The 15,690-nt window shown below is 42.8% G+C and overlaps 1 protein-coding gene across 1 annotated transcript in view; it reads right to left on the bottom strand.

The window, feature by feature from the left end:
* Positions 1-1,523: 1,523 nt before the first annotated feature.
* Positions 1,524-15,690, bottom strand: part of cacna2d3a (calcium channel, voltage-dependent, alpha 2/delta subunit 3a) — a 129,936-nt gene continuing 115,769 nt past the window's right edge. The window contains exons 31-37 of the mRNA XM_069659573.1: positions 13,965-14,040; positions 13,821-13,873; positions 12,698-12,753; positions 9,099-9,213; positions 3,546-3,658; positions 2,469-2,551; positions 1,524-2,368 (exon numbers count right to left, since the gene is read on the bottom strand). Coding sequence (XP_069515674.1) covers positions 2,276-2,368; positions 2,469-2,551; positions 3,546-3,658; positions 9,099-9,213; positions 12,698-12,753; positions 13,821-13,873; positions 13,965-14,040 — 589 coding nt within the window. The 3' untranslated portion in view covers positions 1,524-2,275. The remainder of the gene's footprint in view (positions 2,369-2,468; positions 2,552-3,545; positions 3,659-9,098; positions 9,214-12,697; positions 12,754-13,820; positions 13,874-13,964; positions 14,041-15,690) is intronic.

Genomic DNA, 15,690 nt, shown 5'->3' with positions numbered 1-15,690 from the left:
AGGTTAAGTCTGTCATGTGCGGTATGCACGGACTGATTACACCAAGTAATCACATTTTTTATGTGGTATTGTCCCATCCATTTAGGTTTAAAGCGGTCTCGATGTTGGGAAAGAGGTGTGGGATGTTGGAAAATATACCAATAGCTCCCCTAAAAGCATTAAAGCTCAAGTAATGAGCATGTTATACATTGTAACGAGTAAAAAAGACAGATATTTGTGTTAAAAAGTTGGGGGAAAGTTATACATTTGTCAAAAAAAGTTTGTAAAGTTGAGCGGTAACAAAGTACCTTTGAAAATGTGTGTGACACACATTCATGTCTCCATGAAAACAAGCTGTGTTTGTCTTTTTGTAACTGTTTAAAGGTGTTTAAAAGTGTCAGAAACTGTTTGACAGCTACCTGATTCCCCCCCTCGCCTGTGTAACAAGAGTATACAAGCAACGTGCATGGGAATATTTGGAAGAAGGGTGCCTTTTAACATCTGCATGGGTTATGTTTCCTCTACCAGTGTGTGGGGAAAACAGCTTACAGAAAACAGAGATGAGCATTTATCACTCACAGCACCCCGAGGTGGCAACCAGGCTGCCATTGTGGCACTTTCCCAGAGAGAAGATTGCTTTCCCAAAGTCTTCCTTTTGAACACACATTGCATGCACTTTCCCATAAGTCATCTGGCAAACAGGAAGGAATCACAGACCGGATTGGATGCATGACCCAAAACAGCTTCACTCCCATTATGCAGTGATAAATGACCCACCAGCAAGTCGGGGAGTCTGTGGAGCATAGAGAGAGGAAGAGCAGGATCGACTGGAAGTGATTAGAGTCGCACAGTTTTTGCTCAAGGGACGAGATCAGTGAAACAGTAGAGAACAGATTAGACCACTAGGATGTGAGAATTACCTTGTTAGCGGAGGAGGAAGTGGGGGTTAGCAGCAGGGTGGGGATGGAGACAAAGCATGTCTCGCTGTTAGCGCCGGGACCACAGCGGAGCGACCCCCCGCTGGGACTGACAGCATCTCTGAGAACTCCTCTTTGTGTTCGTCCGAGCGCACGAACAAACACGTAAGAATCCCAGTCCTGCATGTACATATGTGTTTGTTTGTCAGAAAATGTCAAAGCATTGTTTGTGTCAATTTCCTCAACAAAATACAGATGTATGTTGTGGTTGGCCTTCCCTTCCAGTGTCATGGTTTTTATTGTCTCTCTTTGTGTGGGGGAGAGGCCTCTGGGGCAGGGGCTTACATGACTGACAGAAGAGCACAACACCAGATGCACACACACACACACACACATGCTTGTGCACACGCACGCATAAGCCTGCCACATCTCTGCTCAAGTGGAGGCCAAATGTCAGCCAAACATTTCCCCGCAGACGGCCAATAAGAGCGGATACTGTAATAATCAGTCAGGGCTGCCAACAACAATAGAAACGTCTTTAGGGATGAGAACTTTTTCTGAGTATTAGGTCTATTGTTCTCCACTCAGAGCCTTCAAACAACGGCATCAGTTTTCAACATCGTTTTATTTCAAAAGTACACAAACAGGACCAATATTCTTCAATAAGGCAAAGCTCAAAAATTAACAACCACTCACGTCAGAGGACTCAAAATCTCATAGTCACAGTTTATGGGTATCACTTGCAAATCATAAATAAATCTTTTTTTCTTCATATATAGACATATTATTTTCTCCTCATGGAAAAAAAGATCATTAGACAAACATTTCTTTACAACCCTGGCCCCATATATCATCTTCAGTGTTATTTTTTTCATCCTCAGATTCGTTATTGTCCATTAAAAGTCTTCAGAGTGGGCCAGGGGGGGAGGTGCACCTGTCTCTCTCCACATGTTGGTGTTACGTGGCTCTAATGCCCAGTTCCAAGCCCAGCTATGGACCCCGGCCCTTAGCTGCTACCTGAAAGGACTGAACATAGTGGTGTGAGTGTCACCTGTGCAGTTTAGAAGCTACTATGTGCATTGTAAGCATTATTACTTCGACATAACTTTGTCGACCTCTCCGTGCAGCTTGTGTGATATTGCTAAAGCACCTTAATGATCACTATTTAAACAGCTATCTGTTTTCAATCCTTTCAAATAAGTGCCTTGTAAGGGGGGGGTTCCTCAGGGCGAGGGGCTTTGTAGGTGGTGAGTTGGAATTGGGCGCGATGTAAAAAGGGGCATGAGTGTTTTTTTCTGTGGCGTCGCTGCGATTCTTTTGCACTTCGAGCCAAGCCGATCCAAGTCAAGTCGCGGATGGGGATGCGCGGCCGGCTCTGGTCACCTCGGGAAGAGGGCCAGGAGGACGCACAGCAGTGTCGCTGCGAGAGACGGGGCGAGACCTACAGCTCCTCCGCACTCCATGGAGTTCTCCTACAGAGGGAGCGGGGAAGACATGAAGAAGATTTACAGAAAAGCAGAAAGAGTGAGGATATATTAATATTGTGTGAGTGTGTTTTCGGGGAGCGGGTACCTCAGGGTGGAAGGGGTGACAGCTATCTGGGCGCCTCCTGTCCTTTTGCATCTTCAACCTCTCGCACTTGAGAGATTCATTATGTGCAGCTGAAGTTAAGGCAACAACAGACATTGTGTACCCTCTGCAGGGTGTTTTCCTGCTGGACTCTATTTCTTTGTTTATAATGGAGAGGAATGTTGAATGAATGCATGTTTTCGAGCTGCTCTGTTGAAAGAGGCTCTTATGGATGCAGTGATACTTTTGGGCACAGCATGCAAGAAAAAGAAAGCAGACTCCGAGCTCGTGTTTGATGAATTTTTCTTTTGTCGCATAGCAACAGCAAAGCAGGCTTTATTCTACAGTAAGCACTGTGCAACAAAATAAACAGTGGTGGACATGTATATACAGCGTGACTGTACTGTATAAAGTTTCAGGGAAACACACATCGCAGGAGGAACGAGCTCGTGTATGTGGTGACGCGCTGAGCTTCTTTTGAGTTTGACTCGAGTCTGAGTCGTGTCTGTTATTGATCAGGATCCCATCGCAGAGAGGGATGTTGTGCAATGCAGTCCAAACACACACACACACACGCCGCACTGTGAGACAGACTCTCAAAGCCGAGGCTTCAGATCTTGTCCCTCACAACTTTCATCTCTTTCATCCACAGAGGGAGGCAGAGGGCAAACAAACGTCCCTACAAATTAAAATGCCCCATGCTATTTACACGTCAGCGGCATCGTCGGACACACAGAAAGAAAAGCATAATCGGGTAACACTGTTGTTTTTCTCGTAGGGGGGGAAACAGCCTTCAACGGGACAGCTGTTAAACACATTAAAAGTTGCCCTCAAAAATCCATTTCCTCATTCGTTTTCTTCTGTGTCAGTTTATTTCTAATCCGTCATTCATTTGAAATTTGAGCTGTGACAATTTGTACCATTCTTGTGGCTTTTAATCCAGTTTACCCAAATCCCTGTGAAATGTATCCCTCCTCATTTAATCGAATTCACTCTGGTGCCGCTTCCTCCAAACGAGAACTTACTCACTCTTCTGCTAAGTCGACCCCGACTCTCGAGTCTTTGGCCAGTGAAGGATATACATGATTTCGATGGGGTCCATGGTGATTGGCTCGAACATGCTGCAATCGCACTTGTTGTCCACCACCACCATGAAGAGATTACTGCTGGGGATCTGCTGGATCACAAAGGACCTGCCAATCAAAGCACAGACAGCCAGAGACAGAAAAAGAAGATGAGGAAGGAAGAAGGAGCCGAGGGAGCGGGTTGGCGAGTAGACAAGGCGCATGGGTATGATGTAAATTTCCATGTGTGTCAGAGGATTTGTGTTCTGAGTGTTCACATTCTCCCCCGGCGGAGAGGAGATGCACTGGATGCATGTCAAGAAGAAGACTTGTCTCACCGCCAGCTGTCAATAAAGTCAAGAGATACATAGACAGACTCACACCAACACACACACAAACTTCCTCATTCCTTTTCCTTCCTTCTCTTTGTTTTATCCCATCCGAAGCGAGCGCCAATGAAGTGTTGCCGAATATAAAACACTCCGAAGGGAGACAAATGGGAACCACACTTTTGTGCTCACAGCTTCCCATGACTGTGTTTTACTGGCCTGAGAGATCAGGGCTCGCCTCGGCCTCCTGGCCAGTGATTTATGAGCGAGGATAAGCTTTATGAAGAAGAGAGGTCGTAAAGATGATCTCTTCTTTCTGTCACCCTTTCTTTCTTTATCTCCTGCCTCTCTCCCTCCCTCTCCCCTGCAGCAGCCGGGTGATTTATCGAGTTCACTGCGAGGCATTTATCAGACACGTACGAGAACACGCACGAGTGACCGAGTGAACACACACTGATGCAGAAATACTGTACACACACACGCACACTGAACTTTTGTGAAGCAGAACAGGAGCGAAGGCAAAGAGAGAGATCACAACAGACCCAGAAAGTACAGGAACATCTCAATCCTGACTAATTCAATATTATGACCAATTTAATCTGACCACAAACAGCCTCCAATCCCCGAGTAGCACCAACCCACCGCACTCTAATACAGTCATCCCACTGTGACCAACCAAACCCAACCAAACCAGACCAGCAAACAGGCCAAGCCAGTTCCAATCAGGCTGAATTAGTATCTGCTGATGTTTAATAATCCGTGCTCACCCCTGCACAGCGCCGGGCCGGGCCGGGCTCTGCTCAGCCCGCTGATAGAAAGCAGAGCAAGTGTTCTTGGAGAAAAGACTTAAACACATCCTGACAGCACAGCTGCTGGCCTTGAACATACCCAGTGCTGGGAAAAGGGAGCACTGCACCGCATACGCATGCACACTTGGACACACAGAGGCACAGGCGTTCATGCGTTCTCTCTCTCACAAAGAGATAGACGGCAAAGACTGGGCTTTCTTCACGACACTGCTGCGGCTTCAGGTGGCCAGATAACCCGCTGGGAAAAGACATAGAAAATCTGACATAGATGGTAAGAGCTACAGAGAGAAGGATGAGGCAGAAGAAGAGAAAGAAATAAAGCCGTGTCTCAGAAACAACATGTTGTCTTCTGACAAAACATATCACACGATCTGGAGCTGTAGCTGATGAAAATAAGCAGCTTATCAACTCTTTTTATCATGAAGGGAAAAGCCTTTCATTTCCAGTGTCAGCTGCACTAAAGCTCATTTTAGGGCTAATATAATAATATTTCATATCCCATTATACTTCATACATACTTGACTCTGTGTGCAGATCAGCAAAGTTTATCTGTGTTTCACGGTTAAATCACTCCGTGCTCACTTTTGGCTAAATGTAATATTTGTGTTGGTCGCGAACAGAATTGTCACATTTTTCCAACAATCGTTGCATAACTAACCATAACTGCACGCACTGTATGGTTTTTAGAACTATCTGTCATCACGGTTGGGAAATTTGACCAGTAATAACTGTGTGTAATTTAACAATTACTAATTCATTGAGCTGAAATCGCTCCAGTAAAACCTCAACAAACAGACTTGCGGGTTTTCAGAGCAATGCTGTCATCTTATTTCCATTTCTCTCATTACTTTGGGGGAAAATGAGCAGCGTGAGTGCAGAGCTCTCCTTTTGACACATCGACATGAGCCCAACGTGCAGTGTATAAAGAGAGGACTCTACAAGATGTTGCTATTTTAAGAAACAGTCCTGCAGGTTGAGTAAGATGAGCTGCTAAACATTTGGAAAGAGATATTTAAAATGATTCTAAAAATAATAAATCTTATTGTAAAATAATCACATTTTTAAATAATACAAAAATAGTGTATATTCTATGAAATAAAATCAGACTTCTAAATGTGACTATTTGGGACTATAAGAAATGTTAAATCTGAAAGGTAAAACAGCAACAGAGCTTAATTTAGAATGTAAAAATGGCACCTTAATTTAACATGTACAATAGTTGATGTATGAAATAAAAATATCAACAACATAATCCATTTAAAGACACACATTACCGTCACTTGCAGATAAACTGGCTACACTTCAAAGCTGCTTAATTCTGCTGTGAAAAACTGGATGTCACAAAACTGAGTTCTGACAAATCAGAGGTTCTCGTCATCAGCCCAGAGAATATCCGCAGTCAGACCCAGCCACTGCTCGGCCGCCCTCATCCCAAATATTAAGGGCACTGTTAAAAACTCGGGGGTTATATCTGACAGTGAGCTAAGCTTCAATCAAAGCACCAATAAATTGTTACAGTCATGTTTTCATCAACTCGGGAACATTGCACAAATCAGGGCGATGCTTTCTTTTAACGACACTGAAATTAATTTATTTCTTCACGCGCGTAATGTTGCAACGCCCTGTTCACGTGCCTCAGTGCCCGAGCTGCAGCCCAGAACTCAAACAACCCCAGTTTTAGCTGCACTGCAGCAGTTACCCAATTCCTTTTATAATTCATTTTCAAATTTTACTCACCACATACAAGACTTTACATGGCCTGGCACTAGAGTGTAAGTGAGCTTTTAACGCCTTAATGTCATAGCTTGAGTCAAAGTATAGATACTCCTGGTCAAATATTACTTCAGTACAAGTGAAAGTTGCTCAGTCAAATTACTACTTCAGTTAAAGTGCTGGAGTACTTGCTTTTAAAATGACTTAAGTATTCAAACCACTTTTAAAAAACATCTTAATAGGTTGTTGTATTTTCACAAAGCAGGAGGGCAGTCAAGAATACATGGGTGAACATTCTGCTACGTTATGTTCATTTATTAACATTTTTAAACTCACATGCTACAGATTCCAGATTTGCAGCTCCAAAATAAGAGGAACACTGATAGGTACAACCAAAAATACCTGATAACCAGGGAAAAACAGAGCGAACATTTAAAACGATACGGATCATTCTTCATTTCAAAAACCTTAAACGTAGATACGTATGGTCATACGTGCTCAGGTGGAGAATCGTAATCCTTCTCTGCCGTAGCCATCATTACCACCACTAAATGAACCGCCTGATCAGAACTACACAAACACAGTTTATTGTGTTTTGGATTTTAGAAAATTCATCAGCTGACTTCAGAGCAAGAGTGGCGAGTAACGGGAACATTCATAGAAATGTAGTGGAATCAAAAGTGCCATATTTGTCTTTCAAATGTAGCGGAGTAAAAGTAATAAGTGTCCCCAAAAAGTAATACTGAAGTAAAGTAAATACACTCAAAACATGTACTCAAGCACATTTACTTGATGACTGTCCACCCCTGCTTACTGCCCAAGAAGGCCCCTTAGATCAGCTGCATTAGGCCTGCTAACTATAGAGTCGAGGTTGTGGTCAAAAGGAGATCGAGCTCTGTAAGGGCACCTCAGCTCTCCAACAGTCTTCCACTCTGTATCCGATCTGCGGACGCAGTTTCTGCTCTTAAGACACATTTTTACAAACTTGCCTTTTTAGCTAAGAGCTCAGGTGTGCATATTTTATTTTATTTTACTACCTTTTGCTTGTTATTTTAACTTTTTCTTTTACACAGTTCAGCTGCATGCTTGTATTTTGCAGTTCTTGTGGGTTTTTTTAAATCTACATTTGTGATTGCCTTTTAACTTGTTTCTGGAAATCACTTTTAGCACTTTGTGCTCCTGTCCTGAAAAGTGCTATACAAATAAAGTATTATTATTATTACTTAGTGCACATGAAAAAGATCGCCTTTTATTCTGTTTTTATGTTGTTAAATGTTCTTCTTTTCTGCGACTGCATAAAAACTATCATAGCAATACAGAATATATTTTTAGCATGAGCATAAAAACACAGATGCATTAAAAGCGTCTCTAACAGATGAAACCACGTCTGCGCGTCTGCAGCCGTAGCTCACTGCAGCTTTGAACCTCTCTCTCCTCGGGACACGGCTCATCTGGGATGGACCGGAGAAAGAAAAATAAAATGTGGAGCCGGAGGATATATGACCGCGAGCATTGTCGCTAATAGTCCCCTTGAAGACCTTCTCTGGTTAGAGACATGACACACTCTTTGTCCGAACTCTCGTGTTACAGTCTGGAGAAGCTGGCGAGGCATAAATGGAGCTTAAATCATCCTATAGGGCCACTTAAGCCATTATATCATCCAGTGGATTTCATTGTTTCATGTCAATCTGTCTCACCCGTCAGGACGAAACGGACAAACACAAATACTGACATCACACACACGCACGCACACACACAGTCATAATACAGTAAAGAGAGGTTTAATAGAGCTTAGGGTTTATTTCCTACAGCATAAAGCACACACGCGTGTCCCGATGAAAATATGAGAGAAGGCCTCAGTCAGCCTGTAACGTGAAACAGATGTTTATCACCAATATCCTCTATTACTAATATGAGCAATAAAACTCCATACACCCCAAATAAAACCTCCATTTTACTTTGTCAAATTCATTGTGCTCTAAAAGAGATTTATTTGAAGGCATGTTGCTCGGAGCACGCAGCCCTGCCCGCTAATCCCAGCTCTGGTGTCATCATCGGGGATGAGGCCATTCTTCTCTGATGCACTGAGCGCAGTGTGTGTGTGTGTTTTCGGGGTCTGACTGCATCCCCAACCGCATTCTGCTCCTAGCACCCAGGGCAGTGGTTACCCTGCTGACCTTGTGGCGCTGTATCGTCAGCAGACACACCAGGAAAACAAACACACACACACACACACGGGGTTCTGAGCTTCCCTGGCAGCTCCACAGCTGGGAGCAATGAAGGGCCCATCGGAGGGATCCAGAGAACACCCCACAATTGCCTGACAGAAAAGCCCAAATTGTTAATGGGGACCACACTCATTTTCCCATTTTTAAAGGAAGCCTTTTTTTCCACCTCTCTGCCTCGTCTGAATGCCTCGTATTTCAATCTGCCGCAGGAGAGAGCGAGTGTCTGCGTGCGTGTATCTGACGGATAGCTGGGATAAAAGTGTTTTCAACAGACAACAAATGATTGACACATGTTTCCCATTATCAGGGATTATTGAGATAGAAATGTTTCGCCAGGATGAGAGTTAACAGGATTAATCAGTTTTCATTGTTTGCCTTTTTTATGGAGCGTAGTGGCCAGCTGATCCAAGGTGTTTAACTCAACAGCGCACAGATATTTAGACTGTTTGATGTTTGCGTGTTCATGTGTCTGTTTATGCGTGTCTCGTACTTGATGCATCCGTCACAGTCGAGGTTTCCTGTGTTCTCTTTGATGGTTCTCTCGGAGATGAAAGCTGGGTACTCCGTGTCACACGGTACCTGCATGCTCCGACCCATCCTCTGAGCTGGAAGAGAGAGAGCGTGAGAGAACAGTACATCCGTTTCAAAGTCAAATATATATTTAAAATCTTCATGTAAATAGATCTGTAAGCAAACGCACCACATCCCGGCAAATATACAAGTTTGAAAGAAAGCAGAGTTTCTGAACCAGAGCTGCCTGAGACATTTCCAGTGTAAATCTAAGCCAGCTTTTTTTATGCAGCATTGGTTGAACTCTGCTGCCACCTAGAGGTCTGAAACAACACTACATGATGATAATAAAGCACCCATTTGTGTCATCGTGTCTTAAAGCAGGCTTGTTCATCAGAAATCAGGGGCGTATGTGATCAAATTTTGCAAATAAAGTTCAAACACTGAAAGATATTTGAGTTTCATCAGGTTGATTTGCTCAACACGCACACATTCCTAAAGAGGCACTGGATTTGAATGCAACAGATTAATTACTGGCTGTAAGCAGTGCGGCATAATTGTGTGAAACAATGTGCGCGTGTGCAGCTGTAAATATGCGCGCGAGAACCGCAGCCTACATGTATAAACGTCTGGGATTAGTTCGACTCGAGAGGCTGTGTAGATTGGGTTACGGGCTGCTAAATTGGGGTGTTTGAGCAGCGTGTCACAGGCCTGTGTCTCTATTGTACAAAGATATAGAAAGTGCCGCTAAGACCTGAGGCCAGCCAGCTGTGAAATTGTCTCGAATGCTTGGCGAGCTGCGATGCCCTGCTTTGCTTCTTTCTGGATAAGAGTTAGCAAGAAAACATTTTATAGACTTTCATTCTGTGGTTCTCTCTCTCTCTCTCTCTCTCTCTCTCTCTCTCTCTCTCTTATATTCACGTACAGAATATTTTCATATTGGTTTTGGCTCAAATTAATACTTAAATATGAAACTGCTTAGTGAGGATTTAATTTCAGAATTCGGCACACCATAAAGCATTCATAACTTGGCTGTAATCGTATGAGAATGTGAGCGTTTGTGGAAGAAAATGAGACAGAAAAAGGAAGGAAAGAAGTAAAACCAGAGAAGAGAGAAAGAGAGATAGACTGAGGGAAAGAAAAAAGAGAGAGAGAGAGGCCTTTTTCTCCTGTTACAAGCGGATATTGCTTCCTACCACGACCAATATGACACATATCCTTACAGATCATAAAACCATCAAGTATAACCCCTCTGGACACACAAACAAATACAAATGTGTGTGCACGCGCACCCACACCCACCACACACACACACACACACACACACACACACACACACACACACACACACACACACACACACACACACACACACACACACACACACACACACACACACACAGTCTCACATTGAGGTCACTCGAGGTAATCTCATGTTCTGCCATTTTTACTTTTAGGTTTTGGATTGTGCGTCTTTATTCTGTTTTTCCAGCAGCGGTCACACTGACTCAGAGCGAGAGGAAGCGGAGGGGAGATGGTGAAGACATGGAGAGGTCAGTGCTGAGGACACTGCTTGTTTATTCAGAGGGAAACAACCTCAAGCATTAGTATGAAGAACTGACAGAGTGGGTCACTTTCCTTTTTTAAACATCTTTAATAAATAAAAAAGCAAGTGTTATTTGATGAGTTATAATGAGCAGACATTAAATAAGAAATGACTTAAATTCTTTTCTCTATTCCGGGAGACATAAAAGTTTACTGCTAAAAACAGTTTTCTTTTTTCTTAAACTTGAAAATACTGAGAAATGACTGAAGTACTAACTAAAAACAATAATACTAATTCAACAAATAGTTGGCGTTCTGTAACTGTAAGATCCTTAACAACCTTTCTGTGTCATAAATGATTAAACTTAAAAGAAGAAAATCTCCAATTTCCAAGTATATTTTAGTTTCTTTAGTTTGTATTACAAAGGAGAATATTTGCTGTTTTTGACAACGGAAAATGTTTTTGTGAGCGTTTTTCAGTCGTACAAAAAACAGTTGTAAATAAATAAAATTGAAAAATGCAGACTGAAGTACATCTTCAAAAATTACAATCAAATTTGAAAAAAGTTTGAGTATAACTTTCACAAATGTACGGTGAAAATGATCATCTAAATCTCCTTCTAGATGTATAATAATTAATACAGGAGATTATTTTTGATGACCAAAATTACTGAGCACTTAGTATCTAGACTGACCTTATGACACTGCAAGGCCAGACATAAAGTCACCACCTGGAATTAACTAAGCAAATAGGTAAGAGGCTTCCATTGGAAAATGACTGCAGTGATTAATATGTTTCAGCTTAAAGTTATTTAACCCTCATGATGCAGTGAGTCGCTTCTGATTTCTTAAACAACCATGTCAGAAGACATATCCTGAGGTCGTGGAAAAGATGTGACACGTTGCCACGTTTCATCGGGCTCAAATTCTGAAAGAGTGGTTCAGGGAGCATGAGACATCATTTTCACACATGGATTAGTCACCACAGAGTCCAGACATTAACCCCACTGAGCATCTTTGGGATGTGCTGGGGAAGACTCTACGCAGCGGCCCGACTCTCCCATCATCAATACAACGTCAAAAAATTAATGCAACTCTGGACGGGAATAAATGTTGTGACATTGCACAAGCTTATCAAAACGATGCCACGGCGAATGCGTGCCCTAATCAAAGCCAGTTAAATATTAGAGTGTGTGACTTTTTTTTGGGCCAGGCAGTATATTTTAACAATTAAGCCTTTAGAGCTCAAACTTTTTGGGGCCAGGGAACATTTTCCAAGGACCCCCTCATAATCGTAACACCCATTAAGCATATGCTTCCTACCATTTGCAATCTTAGATGCCTTTGGAACTATTTGTTTTGTAAAACGGTCTCAGTCTAAATACTTCAGACCTGTTTCATAGTGACAAACCGAAAAACATTTCGCTTTGAATCATGTTAATATTACTTACATACTTTAAAACAGAGGCTCATTTTATTCAAACTGCTTGTGGACTAAACTTGACAGCATTTATACATAAAGCTTTCAGAAAATGAACAGTATAGACAGCTGCAGGAACGGTGCGCTGCGACCTGAGTGATTCATGACTGACTTGATGTGTCACGATCATGTCAGCTTCTATTGGTCCAAAGCTAACATGGGTGTGAGTGATGGACACAATATTCTTGTTTCATGGGCGCAAATGGTCCTCATCTGCAGACATGCAGTTTTAATGATACAGCACAATTTATTATACATTTATTATAATTATTCCACAGACCCCCAGGCTATGGATTGTGGACCCCCAGGGGTCCTGGGAACTCGCTTTGAGAACCACTGCTTTAGAAGACATTTAAATCAAACGTGATAAGCAGATTGAGCAGCCCTTACAGTAAATATTAAACAGTGCTGTTTGCTTGCATTGAGTCTTATTGTACATAACCTAAGTTTAAGCTGTACACTTTTATATGTGAGTTTGCATTAGCCAGAGAGAGAGAGAGAGAGAGAGAGAGAGAGAGAGAGAACAAGCAGATCATCGTGGAGTGTGTTCTTACCTTTAGCAGTGAGGTCAGAGTGCCACCAGCTGTACAAGTTAAACTCCACCAGGAATCTAAATACAGAGAAGACATCGGTCATACCAACACACACGCTCCAACACACACACTTCTGTAATACATACTGCAACGCTCCCCGCTGCATTCCAACCATTCTCTACATGCAGGGTAAAAGTTTCTCAACAGCTCCAGCCGGGCAAACAGTTTATTTACACAGAAGAAGATGGAATCAGCTTCAAAAGCCGCCAGGGCGCAGATATGAATCTTTGCTTATTGGCAGTTCTCCTGGTTACAGTTCCGTCTTATTTGTTTACGTCTCATGCCTCGAAGTCTCTGAAGCAAATAAATGCGGAAAACTTTTCTCAAGAAGTGAGAGTTAAATATTTACTGAGAGCATGCAAGCTGCTGAGGAATCTGAGTCTCTTCATGCGAATATGAAGGAAAGTCATCCCAAATGTTAAATAACTTCAGCGTCGGGTGACTTGTCAAAGACGGTTAGTGGGTTTAGTTAATCTCTTAATGAATATATTTTGTGTATACAGAGTATTTGGTTCTATTTTCTCCCTCCACTTCACACTTTTCACAGGTGTTGAATTAATCCTCGCTAGGCCGCCAAACTTTAAGAGTCCAGGCGGAGAAGTGAATAAACGTAACTAAACAAAAACTAATTATAAGACGATTTAATGACTCATTTTATTGTACTCTGTATTACACATGTATCTAATGTAACGTCTAAAGACACACAACTTCACATTCCGATATGTGATTAAGCAAGTGAAGCGCAAATCATTAACTAAAGACATAAATCAAAAGGTTAGCAATAAAAAAATTCACATGCTATAAATAAGCTCTGACAACCAAATCTTCCCAGAATGCACTGTGGCAACAACAGACCACCCAGGAAGTCTCTGTAACCACAACATGGCATCATTGGAAACATCAGGTAGCGATTACTGCTCACGATGTCTGACGATCACATCGACATACATGTGGAGGCACTCATAACAAACATACAGTTTACATATAGGCACAAACATGAGCTCCTCTGACGGGGAGAGGCCACCATAGGAGCACATGTATGCAGCCAGCGTGTGCTGTTACAGTCAGACGGAGACACTCTTACATGACGAGCTCGGTGAGGATCCACTTCACGGCGGAGAGGAGAGCAAAGTAAGGCTGAGGGGGAAGAGAGAGAAAATATAGATCAGACGCTTAAAACACATAAAATAGTCCCAATTTTGCTTGTGTGAAAAAATGTAGCACTCACATCCAACAGTGTGTGCCCGCTGTCACTGCTCTCTGAGAAAACCCAGCAGAGAGCCTGGTAGTCATAAAGAGTGACCCTGAGATAAAGATAGAGAAGCAAGTACAGAGGGTGAGACACGGATCAGGGATGAGAGATAAAAGCAGGTAAAGGTGGACGGAATGTTTTTATCGATTTAACTTCTCATAAGCGATACATTTGTAAGGGAGATAAAGCCGGCATGAGGTGTCTCGATTTACACTTGATCTCTACTATTACACTGCCTGCGGGGCCTCCTGGACAGCTGTGTGGGAGCAGGAAGCAGAGATCCCACCTCTGCTATAACCGCCGCTTTACCTGCGGATAATATATTGGATGGATGTGGCGAGAATGGGAAAAGGAAAGCGAGTGAAAGCCGAGAGCTTCCCCGGAGGTTCCTCAAAGCGATGTAGGAAGGTGGGTGTGTGTGTGAGTGTAGATGATTTGGGGATATTGGAGGGGATATCGGAGGATTTAAGGGCTTAGTAGAGCCTGAGGGTGTGAGGTCTGGCTCTGTCTGCGAGAGGTTACTGAAGGGGTTCCTAACACACATGCACACGCGCGCACACACACGTATACACACTGGACACTCTTTCTCATAGCCGGTGGACACGTTCCTATATACTTGACAATACTTTGTGTGTGTGTGTGTGTGTGTTGTGTGAGTGGGCTCGGTCTATCCGCAGCCCTGGGCGATGTTCAAACCTCAGTCACAGTAACGGTGACACACAGCTCCAGCACACCGCCAGGAACCAATTAGTGCTAAGCCGGGGCACATAATGGTGTTAGCAGCAAACTTAGACTAATGTAATATTTGTGTGTGAGTGTGTGTGTGTGTGTGTGTGTTTGCACAGATGTGTAATTGCTGTATGTGTGTTTGGGTGTGTGAGCGAGCCCTTCATTTTTTAAGCATGGAAGTATAGCATCACTTTCAAGCCTTTTTTATTGATTTCCCTTTCTTTCGCTCGTTTGGAAAGACGGATAATCCAAAAGTAACACAAAATAATTTGTCTGCATTTGTCTTCATCTGCAGCTTTGATGCTGACGCATAAATCCAACCTGGCGGCTTGTTTCCACTTTAAGTGGTGCACTTCAAAAAACGCCTTTAATGTTTTTTAATCATGACAAAACTTGTGCTGTAACCGGGCCCATTAATTCTCCACAGATGGCACCGGGTTACGACAGACCGTACTGGATTCATTAGCGTTAAGATCTAGAAGCTGTATTACTTCACCGACACAAGTAATATTATTCATTCATCATGTGTCGCGCCTAATTTTAAACAATCCGTCATCACTCGGCAGTAGAGATGCAGCGAAAGCACTTGTAGGCCTCCTTGTGTTTTATGAGTGGGACTGTAAACCATTTGCTGTCAGCTTTCTGAGGTTCATCCCTATGATAAACAGGCGTGGCTGTCTACTTGTGCGATGATTTGTCACCATGATTTTTATGCACTGGGACAGCATGCCTGAAATCTGCTCATCCACATCCCAAAGGCGGAAGATAAATCCGAGTAAGGTCCTAGTACAGTGCTGGAAATGTGGTTGTGAGTGTACGTGCAATCTAAATTTAAGTGTTAGTTAAGTTTTCTCCACAAATATTATATCGTACCAGTTCGAGTCAAAGTGAGACAACAATATGCGTCTGTCTGTGTCTGCTTCTCTGCATTTCTGCTAATTCGGGGAAACTTATCCTCCTGGGTTCAACTTCC

This window comes from Semicossyphus pulcher, unplaced genomic scaffold, assembly GCF_022749685.1.
Source record: "Semicossyphus pulcher isolate SPU_LCO1_2020_fin unplaced genomic scaffold, fSemPul1.0.p SCAF_13, whole genome shotgun sequence".
Lineage (NCBI taxonomy): Eukaryota > Metazoa > Chordata > Actinopteri > Labriformes > Labridae > Semicossyphus > Semicossyphus pulcher.
The sequence above is the reverse complement of the archived record's forward strand: the minus strand, read 5'-3'. Positions and strand labels throughout refer to the sequence as shown.